Source organism: Vulpes vulpes, chromosome 2, assembly GCF_048418805.1.
Source record: "Vulpes vulpes isolate BD-2025 chromosome 2, VulVul3, whole genome shotgun sequence".
Taxonomy (NCBI): domain Eukaryota; kingdom Metazoa; phylum Chordata; class Mammalia; order Carnivora; family Canidae; genus Vulpes; species Vulpes vulpes.
In genome coordinates, this window is record NC_132781.1 from 65,521,473 (window position 1) to 65,549,372 (window position 27,900).

General features: G+C 35.9%; 1 protein-coding gene and 1 pseudogene across 15 annotated transcripts in view; one reads left to right on the top strand and one right to left on the bottom strand.

Annotated features, from left to right (window-relative positions):
* Positions 1 to 2,429: 2,429 nt before the first annotated feature.
* Positions 2,430 to 10,956, top strand: LOC112923643 (ubiquitin-conjugating enzyme E2 variant 1 pseudogene; annotated as a pseudogene).
* A 3,250-nt stretch (positions 10,957 to 14,206) lies between these two features.
* Positions 14,207 to 27,900, bottom strand: part of YTHDC1 (YTH N6-methyladenosine RNA binding protein C1) — a 37,703-nt gene continuing 24,009 nt past the window's right edge. For 8 of the 15 annotated variants that reach the window (XM_072748852.1, XM_072748857.1, XM_072748856.1 and 5 more), the window contains 8 exons: positions 24,834 to 24,918; positions 23,464 to 23,630; positions 20,904 to 20,986; positions 19,601 to 19,637; positions 19,465 to 19,504; positions 19,296 to 19,358; positions 17,669 to 17,803; positions 14,207 to 15,213 (listed from right to left, as the gene is read on the bottom strand). In XM_072748852.1, coding sequence (XP_072604953.1) covers positions 14,989 to 15,213; positions 17,669 to 17,803; positions 19,296 to 19,358; positions 19,465 to 19,504; positions 19,601 to 19,637; positions 20,904 to 20,986; positions 23,464 to 23,630; positions 24,834 to 24,918 — 835 coding nt within the window. In that variant the 3' untranslated portion in view covers positions 14,207 to 14,988. Of the gene's footprint in view, positions 15,214 to 17,668; positions 17,804 to 19,295; positions 19,359 to 19,464; positions 19,529 to 19,600; positions 19,638 to 20,903; positions 20,987 to 23,463; positions 23,631 to 24,833; positions 24,919 to 27,900 lie in introns of all 15 variants that reach the window. The other 7 variants (XM_072748850.1, XM_072748854.1, XM_072748849.1 and 4 more) reach the window with 1 other exon arrangement.

The following is a 27,900-nucleotide window of genomic DNA, read 5'->3' on the forward strand; positions in this document are numbered from 1 at the left end:
ATATCAAATCGAAACATGCTGTGAAAGCCAGAAGTTCTCCTTGGCAGTATTTAGACTTCTTCTGAAAGAGCAGAAAACCAAATTTAGAATTTAATTGCAAACATAACAGAGCTACAATGGAGACCCAATTCACAACTTCAACAGGCCTCCTACACCAAAATCAGCCCCTGGCTAGAACAATGGAATCCTGAGACCTAAGGCGGGGGAACAAGCCTGAAAATATTGAATCCCCATATTTTTCTGGGTTCTGCTTCTGGGGGTAGGGTGGTAAAGAAAAATCTATCAGGGAACACAGTAAGGTTTCTACTCAACTAAACCTATGACTTGGTCATTCTGGACTCATATCACTGAAACAGAAAATAGTTATTATAAGTGGGGACAAAAGACTCTGACAATTACCCTGATTAGGATCACAGTTCCAGGATAGAAACAACAGGGATTTTTCCACAACCCAGAAGATGTAGAGGAATACCTAAAATTCAGAGTGGTAAGAACTCGATGCCAAATGATAACTCTTAAGGGTGTACTTACAGCAACCACGATCCAAGAAGGACAAGGCAATAACTTGGGAATGAAGGCTCATGTCATCCCATCACACTAATAATTTAGAACAGCCAAACTGGTGGCCCAGAGAGGGAAATATGAAATTTGTAATAGAGGAGGAAGATGATAAATACTTATCCCCTCAAGCCCAGGTGCATAATGGGGACAAAAGTTTGTTATTAACACCCCTTTGTAAAAGCTGAACTTGGCCACCATTTTGAAAACTCTATCATTGATTGGACTTAATAGAGGGCACCAAGGGATAAGAGTATTGCAAAATGTGGACTATATTTATCATTCATTTTGTCCCACCTTACCTCTTCATTGATTTCTACCTCACCACCACTCTCATTTTCCTTCAGCCATTGCATTGCCAACCAATTTCCTTAAAAATTTAAGGGGTCACTTATCACCTGTCCTGACAATTTTGCTTTCTGCCCCAAGTTTCTCTGTTACTGTGTAGAGCATCTAATAAGAAGCTATGTTGACCACATGAATATCCAAATACGGCAGAGAGCACCATTCGCAAGCCTTGACAAATGGGAGACAAAAGCCAATAATACATTCTCTTCTTTACCATTTTTTAGGTGGCCTAACCTAAAAAGCATTCTACACACCACTTTAGATGGTCCCAGCAGGACAGAAACCACAGCAGGGACCAGGATGATAATGAAACTTGGTACTGGCTTTCCCTTCCTCCTTTTCCTACACACCTGTTTCATAGGATCAGTTCTAGAAACAAGCCCCTTTCTTAACTTCAGCTTTCTACAGGAAAATAAGCTCAGAGAGAGACTCCTAGAAGATAAATTATAGTAGCTGAAATGGAAATACATGAAAACAAGACATTTTGAAACATAAGGAAATCTCTGAAAATGTATAAACAAAAAGACAAAAATGACAGAAATTGTGAGAAAGTATTACTCTAGGTAGGGGTCCAAGTAAGATAAAATGAAGAAAAAAAGAACTGAGAAGAAAAAGAGCAGCAATTAGCAAAACAAAGCAATGAAGTTTTCCAGAATACAGACATGAATGTGATTTTCAAAAACAGCCAATGGAGAATCAAGCTGGATGCATAAAATATTCATCACCATAAAATTTTAAATGAGGATAAATGGAAGATCCTAAAAGATTTGAGAAGAAAAACTTTTGATTATCTGCAAAGGAATAGGAATTGCACTTCCCTAAGGGTCTCATCAGCAACAAGAAAGGCTAGAGGACAACAGAGCAATGTCTTTATTTTTCTGAGAGAAAAGCATTTTTTAATCTAGAGTTTTATATCTCTCCAAGTTAACTATCAAGTATTCAGAAAGTAACACAATTTCAAATATTTTAGAAATTAAAACAAACTCACATATCCTTCCTATATCAAAATATATTGTTATGCTGCAATAATAACTCAAAAATCTTCCAGTCTTAAAACAATAAAAGTGTATTTCTCTCTTATGTTTCATGTCCACTGCAATTAAACTGAAAGTTCTGTCAAATTATCCTCATCCCAGAAACCAGGCTGACAGAACTGCCACTATCTAGAAGATTTTTGGTAACTCTCACATAAGACAAGAGGCTTTTTCACTAAGGGAAAAGCAAGTTAATTTTAGACAACAGAAACATACAAACTTACAGTGTGCCTGGAAGGTCGGTGGTGTGTGCAGGGGAGAAAAATATATGGTAAACAGCACTAATGACCATTAAACTTTCTAAAGCAGTTATGTGAAGAATTTGCTCCAAAAAAACCCTCTAAATCAAGAAACAAAAAGAAATTGGAACCACTAAACAGTGGACTCTTGGTGCATTTGCTGTGCCAAGTCGTATGGTTAGGTTGGAGAAGGAAGATACACATGGCTCCAGGTAGAAGACCTCTTAGTTAAAAATGAATGAAAGAGAAGATGACTGAAGAACTGGAAGAAAGGGAGGACATGAGGAAGAAAATTATGGGGGGGCGGGGCTACAGGGAGTTTGAGGAGGAAGCAATGGCAAAGAAAGAGGAAAAAGAGGAAGAAGAAATATGGGGGTAAAGGGGTGAAGGAGTAAAGAAATGCAATTAAAATTTACCTTAGGAATATTATCCATTCAGGAGCATGGGTGTCATGACATGTGACACGTACAGAAGTAAACAATATTATTTGGCTTCGGAGTGGATAATAGTTGCAATATACAAAGCAAAGAAAATTATATTTACTGACTGTTAAGAATCAATCTACAAGGGATAGAAACTTTAACTATGGTTACAAAACAATATAAATGTCATTAACCTTGACAATGTAAAAGCAGTACATTTTAGAGTAGTTAGTTGAAGGCAGGAGGTTAATGGAGGTACAAAGATAGGTGCAAGGACAGAAGAACCAATGTCCTCATCTCACAAAATAAAGAGACGGGTAAAGTGATCTCTAAAAAAAGACATAGTGGTTGCAGTTTCTCAGTGAAGGAATGGAGACGAAAAATGTGGCTGATTTGGAAAGAGGCAGTAAGTTTTATGAAGGTTGGGTAAATTTATTAAATACATGTACATTATCTAAAATACAAATCTTGGAATAGCTATATATTATTTAGCTTTAGAGATAAACAACTATCAGCAAAAAAAAAAAAACACAAACTGAAATGGTTAAATAAGGCTGATTATCAGAAGATACATCTCTTTCAATATAAGCCTATAGATACCATTTTATCTGTCTAACCACATGGATGAATTCTTAAGTTTTTGCTAAGTTGCTTTCTTTTTTTTCCCCCTTCCCCAATGAAGTATTATCATTAAAATCAAGAATTAGACAAGAATGTTTAGTTGTTAGTCTCTTACTCAGTATTGTACTGGAAGGCCTGGCCAATTCAAAAGAAAACTACGTAAACATAAAATTTGGAGCACAGGAAGAAAATTTGTCCTCACTTGTGGGTAATATGGTATCAAGAAAAATCAAACACAACAAATGAAAAGTTACCACAGGTTATTTAAGTTCTCAGTATTAAAACAGTGTATTTCTGGGGCACCTGGGTGGCTCGGTGGATTAATAAGCTCGTGATTTCGGCTCAGGTTGTGATTTCATGAGTTGTGAGATTTAGCCCTGCTTTGCTTTGGGCTCCACATTCAGTGGAGAATATACTTAAAGATTCTGCCCCCCTGCCCCTCCTACCCCCGCACCTCTAAAAATAAATAAATAAATAAATAAATAAATAAAAATCAGTATATTTCCTAAGAGAAAAGAAGTCCATCATAAGGTATTGTAGAATTTGTCACAATAGCAACAGAAAAATAAAATAAATAAAAATAATCCGGGTGGCTCAGCGGTTTAGTGCCGCCTTCAGTCCAGGGCATGATCCTGGAGACCTGGGATCGAGTCCCACCTCGGGCTCCCTGCATGGAGCCTGCTTCTCTCTCTGCCTCTCTCTCCCTCTCTGTGTTTCTCATGAATAAATAAATAAATTAAAAAAAAAATAATAGTCGTAATGAGAAATGTGTAACACAAACTGGAAGAGAAATATAAAGATTTACTTAAAAACATAAAGACATGAAAAAAAAATGGCAAGAACTACCATGTACCTGGATGGGTAACCTCAAGATTTAAATTCTTCTCTCCAAATAATTAATGGGCTTGATAAATTTATTCAAAATCCTGAAAATATCTTTAAAAGGCATAAAAATGTTATAGTTATTATGGAATAATCTTAAATGCACAAAAATAAAAGGAAGATTGAGAGTGAACAATACACAGTTATAAAACACTGTGGCCCCTGGTGCAAATACAGATATATATGTAGATCAAAGAACAGACTAGCATCCAAAATTGAACCAGGTGTATATAGATACAGTGTGTATGATAAGAGGCTTGGAAAATCATTCAGACATGATTACTCAATGATAATGGTGTTGGGACAACATGCAATGAGATCTCAGAGCCATATTCTTACAAAATCAAATTTTAGGTCTGAGTATTACAGATTTAAAAAACAAAAACAAAACTTTAAAATTTAAAAATTTATGAAAAACTGAAAATGAAAACAGCAGAAAAATCAAGAACCCATAAATGAACTAATTACATATTTAAATGTATGAAAGATTTAAACTTTTAAATGAAGGATGATACCATAAAAAAAGATAACTATCATTAGTAGAGAATATATATCAGAAACCATTAATATTCATACATGTATTATTCATGCATAAAGTACTCCCAAATGTATGAGCAGGGACTAGGAAAAGGCAATTGCCAGGAAAAGAAATATAAATGGCTAAATGAATTTATGAAAGATGCTCAAATTTATAAATAAATACAAATTAATACAGAAATGAAATGCTGTTTTTCTCCTGTTAAACTGGCAGGAATTTTTTTTTAATATTCTATTTATTTATTCATGAGAGACAGAGTGAGAGAGAGAGAGGCAGAGACAGGCAGAGGAAGAAGCAGGCTCCATGCAGGGAGCCCGACGTGGGACTCGATCCCAGGTCTCCAGGATCAGGCCCTGAGCCAAAGGCAGGCGCTAAACCACTGAGCCACCTGGGCTGCCCCAAGACTGGCAGGAATTTAAGGGCTCTAAATATTCCAGTACTGACAAGAGAATAGGGGCAAGTCCCAGAGACTTATAAGTAAATTGTACAACTGTCTCAAGAATGACTTGACAATGCCTATCAAAATGTAAAATGAGGGATCCCCGGGTAGCTCAGCAGTTTAGCTGAGCAAATATGAATTTGCTCACCATTTTTAACAGAAGCTCTAAGACTAGATATTTGTGTTGGGACAATATGCAACGCAGTTCAAGACGGTAATGCAGAAAAGATCCTGAACTTGCCTCCTCCCACAGACACATGGAATCTACAGCTACATATGTAATAATTTCCTCTGAGAAAGACTTGAAAACTAGCTGAGCAACTCTTTTACATAGGGCAAATGAGAGAGGTCACACATTTAATAAGGCAGACAGGAGAGCCTGAGATCCAATTCCACCATAAACCCCACCCCCAGTGCACTGAACCACAATTAGAAGGGAACTCACAACCCCAAAGCTTCTTCCTGAAGAGCAATAGCTTAGTTTCCCAAAATTGGATACCCCAACTTTTAAGACCCCCAAAACATACAGTTTGAAAGCTCATGTCCATAAGACCCAAAGGACTGTAATGAACTGAGAACAGCTCTTAAAGGGTTTGCATGCTGACTCACCCACCACAGAGCCCAGCACAGAAGCAGCCATCTAAAAAAACCTCCAAACCTATGTGAAAGAAACATTTGCTAACCTTAGAAGCACTGGCCAGGGGGCAGGAGTTTTTTGGGATACTCTCAGGGGATGGAGGTTGCTGAGAGCCACTTTTGACACTTTATCTCCCCTCTCCTCTCATCACCTTCAGACTCTCTACCACTCTCCAGAGAACCAGAACCCCCCAGAGGGAAGCTTTTACACTCATCGGATGCCCAGGTCTTACAGCTGGTGTCCCTGATTTTATGGCTGCAACTCAAGGGAAGCTCTTGATTACTTGGCCCTGGGAGGCCTGTGGGGCTTGCATTTCTGGGTTCCCTGGGACTTAACAACTGGAAAGGCAGCTAGCTCTTGGCAGATTATTATCCCAAGGGTATTGCACAGATAGCAGACTGAAGCACATCCTCTTTCTGAGACAGAGCCTATCTCCAGGAGCTTTGGCTGAAGGGCCAGGCTTCTGGTCTGGCACACTTCTAGTGGCTAATGGAGATGCTCTCAGGGAACTGTTAAATAAATTCAGTAAAGTTAATAAGCTACAAAATCAGTATAAAAAATCTGCTGCATTTCTATACACTAATAATGAACTATCAGGGAGAAATTAAGAAAAACAATCACAATTACAATTGCATCAAAAATAAAATACACAGCAATAAATTTAACCAAGGAAATGATTGGCTTGTGTACTGAACACTACAAGACATTGCTGAAAGAAACTGAGGAAGACGCAAATAAATAGAAAGATATTCTGTACTCACAGATGGGAAGAATTAGTATTGTTAAAATGTCCATACTACCCAAAACAGTACACAGATTCAATGCAATTCTTACCAAAATTATCATTATCACAGAAATATTATCATTATCATTTATCACAGAAATAGAACAATCATAAAATTTATATGGAAACAAGTCTCTGAATAGTCAAGGCAATCTCTTAAGAAACAAAGCTGGAGGCATCACAATCCCTGATTTCAAACTGCATTAAAATGCAAACATAATTAAAACTGTAGGCTATTGGTGGGGCACCCGGGTGGCTCAGTCAGGTAAGTATCAGATTCTTGATTTCAATCAGGTATTGACCTCAAGAGTGGTGAGTTCAAGCCCCACCTTGGGCTGTTTTACATCAAATACAAATTAACACAAGTTGGATTAAAGACCTAAACTTAAGACGTGAAACCACAGAACTCCTAGAAGAAAACAGAGGTGGCAAGCTCCTTGACATTGGTCTTGGCGACGATCTTTTAAATAGGACCCTAAAAACAAAAGCAAAAATATACAGATGGGACTACATCAAAGTAAAGAGCCTCTGCACAGCAAAGGAAATCAAGATGAAAAGGCAACCTACAGAAGAGCAGAAAATATCTGCAAGTCACTTATCTGATAAAGGGTTAGTAACCACAATATAAAAAAGAATTCATAACAACTCAAAAGCAGAAAAAAGAATCCAATAGGGCAAAAAGAGGCACATGGGTCGTTCAGTCAGTTAAGCATCTGCCTTCAGATCAGAGTATGGTCTCAGGGTCCTGGGATCAAGCCCCACGTCAGGCTCCCTGCTCAGTGGATAGTCTGCTTCTTCCTTTCCTCTGCCCCTCCTCCCCACTCACGCTGTGTCTCAAGTATGTAAATAAAATCTTTTTAAGAAAACAGGCAAAATATCTCAATAGACATTTCTTCAAAGAAGGCACACAGATGGCCAACAGGTACATGAAAAGTGCTTATATTGGGGATCCCTGGGTGGCTCAGCTGTTTAGCGCCTTTGGCCCAGGGCGCAGTCCTGGAGTCCCGGGATCAAGTCCCGAGTTGGGCTCCCAGCATGGAGCCTGCTTCTCCCTCCTCCTGTGTCTCTGCCTCTCTCTCTCTCTCTCTCTCTCTCTCTCTCTATGTCTATCATAAATAAATAAATCTTTAAAAAAAAAGTGCTTATATCACTAATCATCAGAGAAATGCACATTAAAACCACAAGGTATTACCTCTTATCTGTTAGAATGGCTATTATCAAAAAGCCAAAAAATAACAAGTGTTGGTGAGGATGTGGAGAAAAAGGAAACTTGTGCACTGTTGATGGGAGTGTAAATTGGTTCAGCCACTGGAGAAAACAATGTGAAGGTCCCTCAAAAAATTATACAGTTGGGCAGCCCATGTGGCTCAGCGGTTTAGCACCACCTTCAGCCCAGGGCGTGATCCTGGATGCCCGGGATCAAGTCCCCAGTCGGGCTCCCTGCATGGAGCCTGCTTCTCCCTCTACCTGTGTCTCTGCCTCTCTCTCTCTCTCAGTCTCTTATGAATAAATAAAATTCTTTAAAAAATTATACAACTACCATGTAACCTAGCAATTCCACTATTGAGTATCTACTCAAAAACTGAAAACACCAGTTCAAAAATATATTATGCACTCCCATTTCACTGCATTACTTATAATAGACAAGACATGGAAACAACCTAAGTTTCCATCAGTGGACAAGTGGGTAAAGATATGATACACACACATATATGCATGTGTGCACACACACAGGAATATTACTCAGCCATAAAAAGAATGAAATCTCATCATTTGCAACAGCATAGAGAAACCTTGAGGGTATTATGTTAAGTCAAATAGATCTAACAGAGAAAGACAAAGATCACATGATTTCATTTATGTGAAATCTACAAAAAAAAAATCAAAACTCAGACTCAAATACAGAGAACAGATTGGTAGTTGCTAGAGGGGAGTGGGGTAGTGGTGGGAGAGCATGGTGAAGGTGATTAAGTACAAAGGTCCAGTTATAAAAGTAGTCATGGGAATACAATGTATACCACGGGGAATATAGTTATATACACAACACACTGCATTAACTTTGTAAGGTGACAGTAACTGTTGGTGGTGACCATTTTGCAATATATACAAATGTCAAATCACTATCATGTATACCTGAAGCTAATATGTCGTATGTCAATGATACCTCAATAAATGTTAAAATATGATTATTGGCTATGGAATTAAAACAATGAGGCTCAAAATAAAACAAAAACAATGAAGCTCAAAGCCTGACTTTATTAAATGCAATAAAGTCTGAAGCACCCACCAGAAATGCTGTGATGATTAAATGACATCATAAAAAGTTTTTGCTTTTCCTGATTTGCCTTGTGCTGAACACCTTTCCTCCACATCCACACTTAGATCTGATGGGTCTAGTTATAAAACATATCGCTGTAGGACTTCTGGATGAGCTGAAATGTACTTTAAAATGATGTTTGTCCCTATTGATCCTGTGCCCTCACCCTCTATTTTATCCAGATCCATGACCTCTTCCCAAATGCTTGTCTGTACTTTAGTCTTTGTTTCAAGGTCTAGTGAAAAAGCAAAGTTCCTCAAATATTAAAAAAAAAAAAAAAAGTTTCATTCTATTCTATCATGCAACACAATTTTGGCTTTGTCTTCTTGCTTGTTGGATTTATCTTAAACCAGTTTCCTGAAGCTGGCAAAATAGTTTAACAATTCCAGGCTTCAGTCACATAATTTAGTTCCCCGAGGTGAAAAAGGTTATTTCTTCCCTGAATGTCTCCTGAGAGCAAATAAACCTCTTTCCCAGAAATCCTCAAAAAAACTCCCATGGCATTTCACTGGCCTATCTATGTATGGTAAACTGCTCAGTTCTAAGCCAAGCCCTGGCAAAAGGAATGCCATGCCCTGACAGATTTAGGAGTTCCTAGGGAAATAAACTAATATAGGCCAATCAGGTCTACTCTGATGATGGGGCTAGCTAGTCTTGAATGACATGGGTTATAGTGGGACCAGATATGTAAGTGATAGTTAAAGAACTGTTTGGATAAAAGAATGAAGACCATATAGGAAATCAGTAACCCCATTAAAATTATTTAAAACTATAAATAAATAAATAAATAAATAAATAAGTAAATAAATCTTATTAATACAGTCAGTAGTGTCTGTTCTCAAAGCTCTCAAAACTGTGTGCTCTCATGGCAGCAATGACAGACAGCTGCTATACTACAATGTATAGTTCTAAAGATGTCTACTTATAAAGTATAATAGTCCGTTTTTGAATGACGTTTCCTATACTCCAGAACATGGGTGTGTAATTTTGAAATAAGACACGACAAAAATGAGGATTTAACTTTACCCAAAATCCCCAGAAGGAAATCTCTATGTAGTACATATAGATTTCATGTGCACTTAAAGTTTGAAAATACAAAAATAAGAGCAAAAATTAATCTCAATTAACATTCCATCCCCATAGACTTCAGTTAAAAACTCTTTAAACAGATGGAAAACACTTCTTTCATCTGATGAGAATGTTCTATGAAAACCACTTGTCTTAATTTGTACCATAATTCTCATCCACTTCTGAAACATACTACAAACTGGGAAGCATGCAGTTTTACATTCTATAAACTAGTTATTTGCCAACGGATATATATCAGCCAAAAACTGAGCTTATATTTCAGAATTAGAGTCCCTTAGAAACTTTGAGAGGCTAACTGCAGCTTCCTGTCTTCTCACCATATAATTTAAAAACAAAGTTCCTTTCACTATCATTCAAAGCCATATCTCTAACAAGCATTTACTGACCTGTTATACCCTGAATATCACTAGTAGGATTGAACAGTCTTTTGGATGCCACACAGAGACACACAGAAAGAAGAAACTGAAAGGGAAACAAAAGTAAAGATTTAGAAACAAGGAAGAAGCAAAAAATTAGATGATTTGTATGACTATAAATCAAGCTTTAAAATTCCTCCTATTCCTACTACAATGAACTTGAGGTCTAAAGTTTGCATCCCACCCCACAAAAAAAAGGTCTGGGCCAATGTCACACCTCATTTTTAATAAGCATATCAAATTGGATTAGGCATTTTTTCTATACGTTATCTAACCATTTTAAAAATCAGGATAGGAGCGACAGCGACGCAAGATGGCAGCCACCACGGGCTCGGACAATTTATGAAAACCGAATATACAGCCTTAAAATAGAATGTGGACCTAAATACCCAGAAGCACCCCCCTTTGTAAGATTTGTAACAAAAATTAATATGAATGGAGTTAATAGTTCTAATGGAGTGGTGGACCCAAGAGCCATATCCGTGCTAGCAAAATGGCAGAATTCATATAGCATCAAAGTTGTCCTGCAAGAGCTCTGGCGCCTAATGATGTCTAAAGAAAACATGAAACTCCCTCAGCCACCCGAAGGACAGTGTTACAGCAATTAATCAAAAAGAGAAACCACAGGCCCCCCACCTCACCCCCCATTCGATTTAAGCATTTTCCACAGTAGTACATTTTCTAGATACGTCTTGTAGACCTCAAAAGTACTGGAAAGGAAGCTCCCATTCAAAGGCAATTTATCTTAAGATACTGTAAACGATACTAATTTTTTGTCCATTTGAAATATATAAGTTGTGCTATAACAAAAAAAAAATAAAAAATAAAAATAAAAATCAGGATAAAATGATTTATATTTCAGTCACCCTTACCTTGAAGTCAGGGAATTCTAGAATAGTCAGGGAAATGCAGGCAACAATTCTCATTTCCTTCTTATTCCATACATCCAACATCCCCCGGGATAGTTTTAACAGTATGACAAACAGAATCTATGTCCTTCAGAAGACTGACCAATGCATTCTACAGCAGGATGAAAAGAAATATCCAGAAAGAAGCTATGCCTATTACAAAATATTCTCAGTGAGTGTAAAGTCAGACATTCAGATATTAGTTCTATATGAAATCATGCGTTTGATCACACATCTGTTACTTTGATTTGGAAACTGCTTTCTGATGTAATTTCCCTGCAGCTGACCATATTATCACCTGCTTCTTTTGCTTTCCATACTGCCTGGTCAAAGAACCCCACTTCCCTGAATACACATTTTATCAGAGCTGGCTCTGTGAAACTAGCATGGCTATTCAGTCCTTTTGAGGAAATGATACAGAAATTCAGCAGAAAACTGACACTGGTAAGTATATGGATGATGGAAGCCTGGAGGTGGTGACAGACTACAACTAAAAATAAAGCCATTATAGGAGAAAGGCCAAAAGAGAAGTGACATACCTGAATTCAATTTCATTCCCTTGAACTTTTACTCTAGCTAATAAAATTCCAGACTGATTTCTAAATTTTGGAGGATCCCTGGGTGGCTCAGCAGTTTAGCGCCTGCCTTTGGCCCAGAGCACAATCCTGGGGTCCCAGGATCGATTCCCGTGTCGGGCTCCCAGCGTGGAGCCTGCTTCTCCCTCTGCCTGTGTCTCTGCCTATGTCTATCATGAATAAATAAAATAAATTCTTAAAAAATAAATAAATTTTAAATACAGAGATTTTTAGGCTTAACATCATAGAGTTCATGGAAGAAATCATGCCTCTTACAGTAAGAAAAACTATCATGTCTTCAACTAATCAAACATTTCAATTTTACAGGTCTATTATTTTGACTCCTCTTCACAGGGGGTAAAAAATTTATAAAGCAATCTTTTACACTATGTTCCTGTCAGTTTTGTCATCCAAGAGAGAGAGAGAGAGAGAGAGAGGTTTTGGGAAAATTAAATGAGCTAATAGAAGTATACAGAATTAGTAAGAAATCAATAAATGTTAGCTCCTTAGAATTAAATGGAGAATTAATAAGCTTAACACCCAAAACACAAAGCATAGGGTAACATCTATGTGACTGGACAGGTCAGGAAAAGCCTCTCCTTAATAAGAAAGCTTGAAGAAAATATGTTTAATATCCTTAATAGAACCTACCACCAGTTTTAATAGATGTTCTATAAATTTATGTTCTGTTTCTTTCCAAAACAGATGAGGTAACTTCTTTAGAAACACCAAATTAGATAAAATATGGATGGAAACTTGCTCATCAATTGCTACTTTTGTACTCTGGGGCAAGTTTAATCTCTCTGACCCTGCCTCTCCCATCTATAAAAATAGGCAGTAGGATGTTACAGGATGAAATGTCAGTAATGGAAGCAGCACAAAGTACCTTTACATCCTGTTAATTTGATTTCTAATTTATTACTATTATTTCAGGGACATGACTTTAATATTACGTATTTTTGTATAATTGGTTATTTCTTAAAATAACATTTTTGGGGATTCTTGTACATCTCAGAAGATTTCAGTTTAAAAACCCTTAGCTATTAATTTCTGTAACTTATTGATGAATACAAACATCAGTGAAGTAACCTCCCTTGTATTACTATTTCCAGGCTAATTAAAGGCAATGCTGCCACTAGAACCCAGGTTTCCTAAAACACCCAGCTAAATGTTCTTTCTTCTCTACCACACTGCACACATTTAAAATAAATCCTTAGGCTTTTTGAAACATGTAAGTAAAACTACTAATTATGAATGCATGGAAAAAAATTTTCTAAATGCCACGGAGAATATAAAGCAGTAAACTGATAGTTTCAAATATCTTTCAAGAGTTAAGTTCCCTCAAGTCCTTTTCAGACCAATAGAGATTAAATGTAAAATTGTGATCGTGACTTGGAACAGAGTGCAATGTAAATAGGTAAACAGGACACTATGTGAAAAAAGTGGTCAAATATTTATATATCCCAAATGTTTAAATATTCAACCTAATAAAAGCCAAACTTTCAGGTATAACTCAAACTGAAATGCAAAAAAAAGGCTTTCATAAACTACATTCTAGCATGGCCCTCTATTTTATATACCTTGTTACCACTGGGAAGGATTGATGGTTAACTTAAACTACGCAACTGGGATCCCTGGGTGGCGCAGCAGTTTGGCGCCTGCCTTTGGCCCAGGGCGCGATCCTGGAGACCTGGGATCAAATCCCACGTCGGGCTCCCGGTGCATGGAGTCGGCTTCTCCCTCTGCCTGTGTCTCTGCCTCTCTCTCTCAATCTGTGTGACTATCATAAATAAATGAAAATTTTAAAAAAATTTAAAAAAACTATGCAACTGTAAAAGGTTAATTTAAAAGTGCATTTTAAAAGTAAAATAGGGGATCCCTAGGTGGCTCAGAGGTTTGGCGCCTGCCCTTGGCCCAGGGTGTGATCCTGGAGTCCCATGATCGAGTCCCGCATCGGGCTCTGCATAGAGCCTGCTTCTCCTTAGGCCTGTCTCTCTGCCTCTCTCTCTCTCTCTCTGTGTGTGTGTGTCTCTCATGAATAAATAAATAAATAAAATCTTTAAAAAATAAAGTAAAATAGAAAAACAGCTTTAAGGTAATTCACTTATCAAAGATGAAACAACAAAAAACCTGAAATAAAACAATCCTGTGACCAGAGTAGATCCAAAGCTGTTATCAGATGAATACTTAACCAAATATCAACATAATCCCATCTGTGCCATTAGTTCTTAGAATAGAACTAAGCTTTAATATAATTGGCCTAGTCAATCATTTCTGCTAAATAGGCAAGGGAGGAGGGGAGCAACCAGGGCTCCTACAGTTCCTAAACACAAAGCATTATTTTATGCCAGTAATGGTTAAAACAAACTTGCAAACAGACAAGAAAGAAGTACAAAAGGTAAGTGTCAATCTTTACCAATTTATTTTATACAAAACAGTAGCAATGTAGAATATGGGAATTATCTTCTGCTGCCACACACGCAAGTTGTGAACATTCCAAGCCAATGTATACAGTTTGGAGGGGAAAGCTAAACGAAAGCATTAACCATGCTACTGAACATAGGAATTTTTTATTTAAAAAGATTAAAAATTAGATAGCAATGTCTTCTTAATATTGCTCTCATCATTGAAGACTGAAGAAAAATAAAAAGTGACTTTTTAAGATTAAAAAAAGAGGAAAAGGGAGAAACAAAGAGGCTGCTACAACACTGCCATACTGTCAAACCATCATACTTCAATATTTGCATACTTGATAGCAGCATTATTTTTACTGAACCATGTGCAACTACATTTAGAAACACATCAAAGCAAAGTATCATGGCAGTCATCAATCAAGATCCAAAAGAAAGAAAACAAACAAAAAATAACTCTAGGATAAACACACTATAAGTAGATGAACATTTATGGAGAATGAATCAATATCTACATTCTTGGACTGTTCCATTCTGCTCCAATAAAAGTGTCAACTCAAATTGTCAACTGTGTATTTTTGGAGGATCTGAGTTTTTCCAGTTCTTATTATACTGCATGCTTGGAACAAAGAGGGATATAATAAACCCTTCTACACAATGAACTTTAAGTAGACCGCTGAAAATAAATTTACTACTTGTAAACACACACAAAAAAAAAAAATACAAGATTTTTTTTTTATCTTTAAACAATCAGTGCTTCCAAAAGCGCATTATCTTCTATATCGACCTCTCTCCCCTCGGTCTCTGTCCCGGTCACATAATCGCTCTCTTTCTCTTTCTCTATCACGTCCTCTATCTCGTTCTCTGTCTCTTCTGTTATCTCTAGGGCGGTCTCGCTCTCGCTCTCGATCTCTTTCACGAGGTCTACTTCTCCGACCACTGACAACAGCTTGTGTGCGACGAAGGAAATCATCCACCCTCATGTCATAATCATGCTAGAAAAGGTTAAGAAATGGGTTAGCTATGTCAAAAGTCAAATGGAACTTATGAGTCCCTATATTATGAATTACTGTAAAGAAAAAAAATCTACAAAAAGGCACTAATGCATTAATTTGCAAATGCAATTTTGACACTGCTTAGAAAAAAGACCTTGATGTCTTACTAACTAGACACCTACAACAGAGTATTTAAATCTTATTGAAACTTACTTCATGCAGTTTCCTATATAACTTCAGTGATTTTTCCAACCAATCTTTTTAATAAGATTTAGGTCAAAGTAATCAACCTAGTGATGATCATCAACCATCATGGATACAAGCCTGATGCCAACTATGCTAAGTATCACCAGTGTTTTTCTACAACTGAACCCTTTTTTTCCTTCTTTGATTCTACAAACTAACCCGAACCCAGTCTGCCCTCTTATGGTAAAATCAGGAATTCTTACATTACAGATTTTCTTTCAAACTAAACCACTGTTAATGACAACTTATGAAATACAATAGAATTTTAAGAAAATAAGTACTCTAGTAAGATTCTCCACATAGATCTACTCCACATAGATCTAATAATACATAAAAGGCTGATAATACATAAAAGGCTGAGGAAGACAAGAGAAGGTAAGATGAACAACTGTCCAAGTGAGGTACAAATTATCATAGTGGCTACTTCTAAGCTTGAGCTCTGCTCTAGCTTTCTACTCTTAGTTCTCATCTTTACTTACTGACCTTGGTCTTTTTTCAAAAGTCATCTTAAATATTCAGAATATAAGGTTCAAAAACACAATGCCACCTTACCTCTCACACACAATGAATACATGAATATTAGCATAAAATATATATACTAACCAAAAATTTACACAAAAAAGACAAATACCCTTTAGTAAAAGACACTTACAAAGAATTCCTATTTTGAAAATCATGTAATCATCTATATAAAGCATTTTTTTAAAATACAACTCATCGGGGATCCCTGGGTGGCTAAGCAGTTTGGCACCTGCCTTCACCCCAGGGTGTGATCCTGGAGTCCCAGGATCGAGTCCTGCATCGGGCTCCCTGCGTGGAGCCTGCTTCTCCCTCTGCCTGTGTCTCTGCCTCTCTCTGTGTGTGTCTCTCATGAATGGATAAATAAAATCTTAAAAAAAAAAAAAAATACAACCCATCTAGCCAACTAAGATTTCATCATACATAGGCTGTGTATGTCTTCCTGTGTGAATGAAAAAAAGCCTCTTAGGATTCTCAAATTGTTTCACTATTAAAGAACCTAATATGATTTGGTTTTGAATTAGTATCTTTATGAGAATAAGAAAATAAGTAACATAAAAGTATTTCAAAGATAGGCTAGGCTGCTCTGACTGGCCCTCTCAAACACGCATGCTCTTCAACTAAGTGGGAAGATTAAAAAAAAACTCATCACCTCAAGGGCGGGGGGGTGGGGGGGGCGCACAGGAGGTGTCCAAACTGTACATCCTATTTTTAACAACTACTTTTCTAAGACTATCAAATTTACACACAAAGGAACTGTAATAACAAGTACAAGGAGACAATTTCAGTTTAAAAAATAAAAGTACTATTAAGGGGAAAAAAATGAACATCAATCATTTAATGAACACACACCCAACTAGTATAATAAAAACCCAGAAATCTCTAACTAGAGATTGCCTTTCATTCATCCTGTTTTGAAGTGATCAAAAACACTTTTCAAATCAACCATATCAAATTATTATTTTTTAAAAGACTATTTATTCATGAGAAACACAAGAGAGAGACAAAGACACAGGCAGAGAGAAGCAGACTCCATGCAGGGAGCCCGATGTGGGACTTGATGCCAGGACTCCAGGATCATGCCCTGGGCCAAAGGCAGACACTCAATCACTGAGCCACCCAGGCATTCCCATATCAAATTATTAGAACCAATAATTACTAAAGGACAACCATTCATCTGCCTTCCTTATTAATATGTTTATCGTTTGTTAGCATCATCTTAAGAATCAGATACAGGAGGAGAACTGACAAAATTTGGAAGAGAAATAATAAGTAAATGAGACTAGAGATGACCTGTTAATTCACTACATACCATCTATCCTATGAAAACTGAGTCAAAATATACAGAAATCTTAGAAATATCTATTTGCAATAATATTACAGTTATAATTGAAGACCCCTATACAGAAATAAAATATCCTAGTATACTTTATCTCTAGGATATTACCTAGGACTTATATGTAGGAGTTGCCTCAACATATACATCTGTTTGATCAGTGGAAATACAGCCTATTTAAATAATCCAAAGGGATTAGCCATTTCTAATAAAAACAAGTTGTAAATTACTTCAAAACAGTATGCACTATGAATATGAAACAATCTACCACTCAACATACTCTGGTATCCCTATAGTTATTATCTACAGAATTCAAAGTAGTTCCCTCACACTTGAGCCTTCTCGTGCACTTACTACTCGTTTATCTCTGTATCTTGCTTCATGTGGTACTGGGTGATGTCCTGAGTAAGGGGGATGAGCTTGAGGAGGTGGAGCATGGTGCTGATAGTAAGGATGGTGTGGAGGTTGTTCCATTCCAGGATAAGGAGCCTAAAAAAGAAAACCACTTCCATAAACATCTATCAAATACCCTTGTAAATAAACTGTTCTTAGAATTCCCCTACCCAAACTACCTATCCCAAATAAATAATTTAATAATCTGTACTATCCATTTACTTTGATGGCATTAAGGTTCTTCAAAAACCTTCCTAATGTACTTGTTGAAAATATATGTGTGATGAATTAATTATACATCCTTTAGGATTTAACATGCTTACACTTTCAGACCATATCATTTAAATAACAGAACACAATGAACCCTCACACAGTGCTTACAATGAGCCAGGCACTGTCCTAAGCACTTTCCACATCTTATTTCTCACATCAACCCAATGAGATTGGTACTGTTATTCCTAGGTTACATAAAAGAAAACGGAGCCACCAACTGGTTAAGCAATTTGCTTAAAATCAGACTGCTAGTAAAAAGGTGGAGCTGGGTACATCGTCAGGCATCCTGCCTCTAGAATCAGTCTTGACCACTATGTAAACATCTACCCTCCAGGACCTAATTAATTTTTAAATGCCATTATAAAATAAGTAAAGGCAAATCAAAGGTTACTTTCCTAGTTGGCACCAAGATAATATTTTGGCTTTTTAAAACTTTCACAGAAAAGGAAAGTAATCTTATAATTCATCTATCTGTATACAGTACCTTAAGTGAAATAAGTCAGATGAAGAGACCACATTACAGGCAGCATTTAAAAAAAAAAAAAAAAAAAAAAAAAAAAGATGAACACAATAAGAACTACTTAAACATCCAAGTTCTTTATTTCTCAGGAATTAATGCTTCAGCTATCCTCAAAACCTTAAAAGATACTCTAAGAATAAAATTCAGCTTTCTTACAGAAAGAAAAAAATTAAAAATTATATATGGGAAAAAGTTATGTGCAGGATTTAATCTTATTTTATAGAAAGAATTTACTAATAAGCACTGGGATCAAGCACTATGCTAAACTTTACATGTATTTTGTAAATTATCTTCTCAACACTCGCATGAGGTCAACATTGATATTCATTATATTTCAAACCACACAAAGATAAGCACAATGCCCGTTTAATTCACCAACCCAGTGTAAAGCAGAGCACCTTGCACAGAATGAGTGCTAAATACTAATTTGATGGGCCAAAAAATGGACAAATACCGAGTTTTATAGATAAGGAAAACTAAGGAACATATGAAACTTGCCCAAGGGAAGAAAAGGGAATTTGCAGAAAAGGGAAGGCATTTGAATCCAGTCAGTTTGCAATACTAGCCACTACAATAAACCATAACACTTATCAAGCTTATATTAACACAAATCAAATTATTCATTAGTCATTTTTTAAAAAAAAAAGCCTCCATCTATTTATCACTGAAGATATTTATTTTAGGTCTCTTAATGGGTAACTTAACAATCACATTCTAAAAAAGCATTCAAAATAAATGAAACTGTGAATGAAATTAAGTAATTTGCAAAAAAAAAAAAAAAAAATGAATACAAACCATTCCTTGCCAAGGTGGTGGTGGTCCCATGTTATGAAACTCCCTCACATAATCATTGTAGGACTAAAATGAAAAATATTAATGTCAATAATAAAAATCCAACCCAGCACTATAAAATAAATCAGATCCTGGTTTTGTGAACATTAGATATATAAAATGAAATACTTACCCCATTTAAAAACACATCTCGGCGAACTCCTGAAAATCGTCTGTTGGGAATAAGATTTGTGAAACTAAATTCAGGTAATTCATAAACTAGTTCCAAGAATGTAATTTAAAACTAAGCAAGAGTGAACCCAACTTACCTGTCTACTTCCTGGTATCGAGGATCCTTTAAATACCCTGTTCAAACATCAAGCATTTTAGTAAATCAAATTTATATTTTTTATTATGGCATTACAATTAAGCCTTCCTTACCACTCATTTCAATTCTTCCCATGAAATATAGTGATGCTATTATTGTATTATTCCATTTTCATTTTCTTCTCAGATTACATGATAATCTAGGAAGTAACTAAGTAACTTACTGATATCACAGAATTATAAACTGCTAGAGAGGTTTTCATATGAATCTTCTAAATCCATACCCCAATTCTCGCTAGATAGAAAATTTCTTCATTCTGCACCATAAGGAAAGTAAGGGCAGAGGAATTATCTTGAGGACACTGTAACAGGACTTCCTTAAAACAAATGTTTACCTTCCATCTTAGGTATGCACAAGCTTTGCTAAGTCAACCAGATAGTTTTAAAAAATGCAGACTTAAGGGGGAGAAAAACAAAATTGCAAAAGTCACAAAAACGAAGCTTAGACATTAAGTGAAAGAGCCATAGTGAAAAAAGAAATATTCTTTCTCAAAAAAAAAAAAAAGAAAAGAAAGAAAAATATTATTTCTCCCCTTCTTTAATAAAGGACTCAGCAAATTAAAATGTAAAAACATTTGCGTGGCCATGTTACTCTCTGGAATGTCCCACTTTGAAGAATGAGGTTTTGTTTATCAAGCCACTTGTTAGGTAAAAATGCTGTTATGCTAACACCAATTTTCAAATTACCTAAATTTTATATTACGGTTTTAAGTATTATCTTCTCTTAAATAGTTTGCCTTTTTAAATTCTGATTAGAGGGAACACTAACTGAAAAGCTGCTATGTAAATTACAAACCAAAATATTTCTTATTCCCTCTAAAAACATGTTAAAGATTTTTTTTGTTTAGAAAAATATGGTATAATTTCAGTTTCCAATTAAAACTATGCATCTCTTAAGATACTAAGCATATTAGGAAAAATAAGCATAATAAAGTGTAAAATCACTGCTTTCCCTAACCACTTTTAATCTTGAAACATTTGTGCAGTTTCCATTTGTGAAATAATTATAAATTAGCAACTCTGGGTAATTAACGAATTATGATAATAAGTCACACTAAAATAGATTAGATAACCTTCACAAAGTAGAATTTAAGTGACAACTATTGATAATTTCTTATGTTTAAGTAGTCCTGTCCTAAAGTTTTCTCACTTTTAGAAATACAGGATTACAATAAAATGGTTTTGTGTTGTTGTTGCTGTTTCATAATTTTAAGTCAAATATCTGCAGGATTATAAAATATTAACCTGGTCTCTGGTGAAACTCAGGGGCATAGTCAATCCTTGGTTTCTTTCTGCTGTTATGAATATCATAATCTTCTGGTCGACGCCTACACAAATTAGACACATTAGAAATTAAACCAAAAACTGCTGGGAGAACAAACAGCAATGCAAGAGTTTCTGACAGAAGTACGTACAAAGAATAGCCCATTATTTCCTTTAAAATAACATCCTAATTTCTGGTAAACAAATCTTAAAATTTCTAAACTTTACTTCCTCTAATTATTGTGAATCAATCGTTGAATGTATTGCTGGAAATAGATATTCTCTATAATCCTCATACTATAATGAAAAACTTGGAAAAAGTAGTCTGCTCAAAATATATAAATCAAATTTCAGTATTCTAAACAAAAGTAAATGAGCTGCCCTCAAATTAATGTAATTTCCAGTTTAACAGAACATTTTCTCAAAATCTCCATTCAGATGAAAAATAAATTTTAAAAAACTATCATCATTATACAACAGGTAACTCTATAATCTATATATTCAAACTTAATACCATTTTAGAAGAACTCTAAACAAAATTAAGAATTTCTTAGCTCTTTTTGTTTTGCACAAAATTAAGCTTTTCACATGATCATACAGAAAATTTGATACTTATTAAAAGTGATTTTACAGGAAAGTTTTGAAAATCTTAATACTTGGAAAAACTAATTTCTATAGTTAATAACATTTAGGAATTAAGGGAATTTTTTTCTAGAGACAATGTCTTAAGATAAAATTGGAAAGTAATGGGTGGTTTTTAACAGAGTTCATAAAACATGTTCAAATTCTTTTACTGTCTTCAGAGGGCTGCTCCTTTCAATCTCCCATGAATCTCAATGGTTACTGTAATACATCATCAGTATACTTCATTTTATTTAGCATTTTAATAAAGAGCTACACAAAATAAAAATTCCAAGTATTTTTGGTATTAAATATATCTTTTTACCCTTAATGTCAAATAAAAACTCTATAATAACCTGGCATCACTAGTTTTCCAGCTATTTCTTTGAGTTATCAACTGCTTTCATTATCTTTTCCAACACAAGTTCACTTAAACTTCAAAGTGCAATAACCCCAAATCCCCCCAACAAAATAAAAACAGTTGCATCTACAATAAATAAGACTAAGAAAATTAAAAGCTGGTTTAAAAAATAAACATACCGCTTTCTTGTAGTTTGGGGAGTGCATTTACGACCGGTATAAAACATGATAGTAACAGTTCATATAGTAGTCCAACTACTGACTTTAAGCTGTAAGCCACATACATATATGGAGGCCCTGGCAGGCTTGAGAGAAGGTGTAGTGGTGTAATAAGTATAGTTTGCAGTCCATTGCAAAACTGAGGTAAAAACTTCACTTGTATATATTGTATTGCACTGGAAACCTCTTAGCTTAAAACTTCAAAAGACATCTTGGTGTTCAGTCCTTTAAGGCCAAAAATAAGGGGGCTCTGCCAGGTTTCCTCCTACCTACTCGACAGTGTCCTTTTTAAGCTCAAAGAAATGGGGACTCTCTTGTTGGATTATCTGTACCTACCACAGGATGTTTCCACCAAAAGGAAACTTAACCAAAGGTTTCATCCCATCAACCATACATCCAACAGTCTTTAGCAGAATATTTTAGGTTTAGCTGTATGCAAATCTACACAGGGGAAGGTGTTGGGTAGAAGGGCTTAAATCAGTCCTTTGCAAAGACTTCTCCAATTCTGTAACAAGTTAAACCCCCTTTTCCTGGAAAATGCTGCTTAGTTCATAAAGTAGTGATCAATAACCATGGCGATCCTCTAAAAAACACTTTAAGTCCACAGGTACTGCCAGCATCTGGAAAAGTTGTAAACAGACACAGCAACAGCCCTTCTTTTCGGTTTGTTGCCGGGTCTCCCAGGGCCACTTGATCCCCTTTGGAAAGAACCTATTGTTTTCAGAAGCTCAGCAAGATGTGTGAATTCACTGGGTACATGTTAGAGAATATCTGGCAATGGGGTTAACACATCACGGTGATAAAATTTGAAACAGTCCCAATAATGCTCCTCTTGAATATCAAAATAACTTAAAATATTTTATCCTCTAAATGAGGCGTCATCTTCTGAAAAAACATTAGTGATCCTTTATAAAAGTCCCATATCTGATAAGGCTTATCCAGAGACACACCTGAAAGAAAAGGCTTTTTACAAAATATTAACAATTTTTGCAAATAAAGACTTCCTCCTCTTCCTCCTTTCTAGCCTGTTCTGAGCAACAAAGGCCTACCTCATTTCAATCGTATACATTGTATAATCAGATTATCTAATTTAAACTGGTTATCACTCTTTAGCAAATTATTTTTTCTGCATAAGGAAAGATCCCCATTTTCCTCTTGAAAAATGACTGAGACCAAGGTGACCATGTGAAATCCTCAATGAAGCCACAAACTAGTCCATGCAGCTTGATTTGAGGATTTTCTCTTTCTTCTTTACCGCAGGACAAACTTTTGACGAATCACATTCCTCCATCATGTTATTCTGATACATGTGCCTATTATCAGTCCAAAGAACGTTTCTAACCTTCCCACATCCCGGACTGGTTCTCGACGGGATGGACGTCCTCTTGATCGGGGCTGAGAATGCATTCTTCTCTTGTGACGCATTTTATGAATGACCTGATACAAGTCAATACTTTCATCAGGGGGAAATAGAAGACAAAGCTGGGTTCCACATTCAAGTTCAATTTCCTAGAATAGGAAAGTAGTAATTTACAAGACGAGAACAGGAGAAACTTTCAATAGACTTGTATTTTCCTGAAGTACAAGAACAAAAACAGACTGACTTGGAGACTTCCTTCTCAAGGTTGATGTTCATACAGGATTCCAAAAACTTCCTTAAAAGATTTTGAAAAAAACCTTTCAAAAGTGTTTCATGGGGACGCCTGGATGGCTCAGCGGTTGAGCATCTGCCTTCGGCTCAGGACGTGATCCCAGAGTTTCGGGATCAAGTCTGGCATCAGTCTCCTGCATGGAACCTGCTTCTCCTCCCTCTGCCTTTGTCTCTGCCTCTGCGTCTCTCATAAATAAATAAATAAATCTTAAAAAAAAAAAAAGTGTTTCATATATTCATAGAAGGATAAAAACTAAAAGTGTAAAATCTCCAAAAGTGTAAAATACACCAATGTAGCTACTTAAAACTCTGACAGTTGTCCTCTGCGAACAAAGGAACATTTCTTCGTGCAAAATACAAAAATATCAGGACAAAGTTATCTACTTTAATTCAGCGGAGGTAAAGAGCATTAGTTAGTGTGTGCCAAAAACTTTGATAATTAGGACTGCTAAATACACTAATGCAGTAGATGAACTACAAAGACTAATGTATGGGCTTTTTTAAATGAATTTTTCACTAACAGTTTCATCTATGAGCAATGAGAGTAGAAGCATCTATGAGCATCTATGAGAGTATACCACTTCTGGTTCAAAGTTACTTATAGAAACTATGAGGGTCAAAGATTTGGGTTTATTTTAAGCCACCACGCTTTTAACTTCGTTTGCAGACTTGAAAACCTGGGCACATATACTTTTCATACAGCTTCCTTCTTATTGAGAAAACCTCAGTGAAGATGGCATATATAATGGCATTTCTAAAATTATACAAAGTGCAGTAAAAACATAATGAAAAACAATTTAAAATTAGGACCAGAATTTCTCTTCAAAAACTTTTCTTTCAATTTTATTAATGAAAGTAACATATAAAGATATCTATCTTTCAACATTTATGGAGGTCTTACTAAATGATCAAAATCACAGTAATCATGAATTCCAAAGAGAACATTTTCCTGTAATCTTTTACATGAATTATTTAAAAATATGGCTTTAAAATGTCCTTCAATAAAAATCTTTAAAAGGATTAAGTGTGTGTGTTTTAAATAATCAATTAAAACAACAAACCTGTCCATCACGTCCAATCTTTACTGGTTTATGTTCATTCCAAGGATTGGTGAGATGAGCTGACTTAGTGAAGGGTAATTCACGCCTAAATACAAAGTAATATCAATTATATTCTTTTCTAGAATCCTTTCGGGACCTTATACTACACTTCAGCAGTTAATCCTGATTTAAATGTGACTAAAATTTAAAGAATCACTTAGACTAGTAGCACTTATCTCCCATAGAGGGAGCCCCTTTAGAGATGCATTCCTTCTGCATTCTCCAGGGTTCTAAAAAAAAATTTTAAAATAAAAAAAATAATAAAAAGCTAAATAATACAGTGCTTAAGAACATGAGCTTAAAAACCAAGACAGTCTGGGTTTAAATCTCCTAATTTCTCTTGAGCCTGAGTTTCTTCTGCTTATAAACAGGGGTATAATTACCTACACTTCAAACTTGTTCTAAACAGTGTGCAAATGAAATGATATATAAAATGTTTAGCTATCTCTTGCTTCTGTGTTCTCAAAAAATTGTTTGTATTAACTCGTCAACAAAAAGCTGAACCTTAATCAGTTAATACCAAATGAAAAGTAAGCATCCCTATCCTTGGTTCAGAGCTGCTCTCCCAGATTCAAATATCCTCCTCCTCTTTTTCAAAATAAATATTTTACTTTTTATTTATTTGAAAGAGAAAGAGCAAGAGAGAACACACTCATGAGCATGAGGGGAAGAGGGGGGCAAAGCTGAGGGAGAAGCAGACTCCTCGCTGAGCAGGGAGCCTGACATGGCTCCATCCCAGGACCCTGGGATCACGCCTGTGCCTAAGGCAGAAGCTTAACTTCTGAATTAACGACTGAGCCACCCAGGCATTCCAGGCCTCCTCCTTTCAATAATGCAATACTTCCTACCACCCATGGAATGCCTCTTGACAATATATTTACTTATAAATTCATGTATCTCCATACATTAATTATGCTCTTCACTTATATTATAGTGCAGTACCTATATAACTTAAATCCTGGCTCTAAACTCTGAGCCACAGGGCAAAATGGTCTCATCTCACCAACATAAAGATATCCTATACTTTTATATTCTTTACCAATCTAGCACAATGCTGAGTGCAAACATGACATGTAACCTGTTACTTGTCAAGGAATAATCAAATTAACATGTAACCTGTTACTTGTCAAGGAATAATCAAATTAACCTGATAAGGTTTTATCTATGTGTGCATAAAGTAAGGCCAAATTAAATAAATGCTTTAAGGAACTATTCATTATATCCATGATACACATAAAATTGCTCAGCCCAAAGACATACAAAGATGAGTAAGAAAAAGAGCTGTTTGAAGGGTGGTTCAGTTGGTTTAGCAGCCAACTCCTGATCTCAGCTCAGGTCTGACTGATCTCAGGGTCATGAGCTCAAGCCCCATGCTAAGCTCCTCACTGAGCATGGAGCTTACTTTAAAAAAAAAAAGAAAAAAGCTGCTTGCATCCCTTAATTTTCTTTCAGTTACCAAAAAAAGAATAAATGAACATACATAATTATTTGGGTAAAAGAATGGTTACCACAAATAGAACAGAGAAGTTTTGTTGTTTTTAATACGGATGGTCATATCTATTTTGGAGAGAAAGAAAATAATCAAAAGATGTTTCCTGGAAGTAGCATATGGAATATGCCTCAAAGAAGAGTGACCCAGGAAAAGTCAAATGTTAGTAGCTAAGGGTCACATTTGAAGCAAAGAGCTTGTGCAAAGGTATAAAATAGAGAAGAAAAAACACAAACAAGTGATTTGATCCAGTGGATAAGCTATGTAACTATTTATTCTGATCTTATACGAATTTTCTTAAAAATGAACACAGAATGCTAAATTTTTTAACTTCTTTAAACCTTGGGAAAAAAGAAAAGTGTATCTAAAGTCAAAGTAACACAGTGGCATACTCTGTGGTGGTGGTGATGTGAACGTACAGGGGATATGGTTATGAATGCTGAAAATGCCCACTAGGTTTTAAAGCTTGAATTCCTAGTGTAACACTCATCTTACTTCACACATCAAGAGTGGTTCAAGAATACATATGTCTAAAAAAATAAAAAATTTTAAAAAGAATATATACATCTACAAAATATATACACTTTTTTTTTTCAACTTTTCAGGCTATCAGAAGTTAGGAAAAATAAGACTATCACTAACAAGTCTATACACAGCCTAGAATATCCAGAGGGAAATCTCTAGTTAATGATTCTTTGTACTTTAATACTTTCTTAGATTTCCCCTCTAAACTGCCAGTTATTTTGTTTCAAAGATTTTATTTATTCATGAGACACACACATACACAGAGAGAGAGAGAGAGAGAGAGAGAGAGACACAGGCAGAAGGAGAAGCAGGCTCCATGCAGGGAGCCCGACATGGGACTCGATCCCAGCTCTCCAAGAGCAGGCCCTGGGCTAAAGGCAGCACTAACCTGCTGAACCACCCAGGATGCCCTAAACTGCCAGTTAAAAAAGGTTCCGGAAAGGAATAAATAACCTACAAGCCACCAAAATTTAGGAAAATTACAATTATTACTGCATAAAGTTATTAGTTATTTAAATATTAATGGAATACTGAAGGTCCAAAGCAAAACCATGTTATGCTGGTTGAGTCCCTTGGAGTTACTAATCTTTGGTGGCACTGGTTCTAACTAGCTAGATTCCAGAGATATTTTACCACGTTGACAAATCTCCACCAGGTATCAAGTGAGAATTATGAGGTCCTTGGAAAAACAAGACTCTGAATACATTAAGAGAAACCGCAGAACTGCAATCCTCACAATTACAGAATAAGCATCCTAAAAGGTACCTTTGGAACAGATGTGTAATGACGAAGCCTACAGATGACTAGCTTTACTGTGAGTACTTTAGAGAACATTGAAATAACTCACTGATTTAAGGGGCCTGGTTAAATGGGGCAAATTTAACAAAAGAACATATAACCATACAAAGGTTCTATTGTACTAGGTAGTGTTTGATTACTAAAGTTAAAAGAAGTAATGGAGAAATTCTAAAAGAAGAGAGAAAATGGGTTATTTGGAATGGACACTAAAGGGGT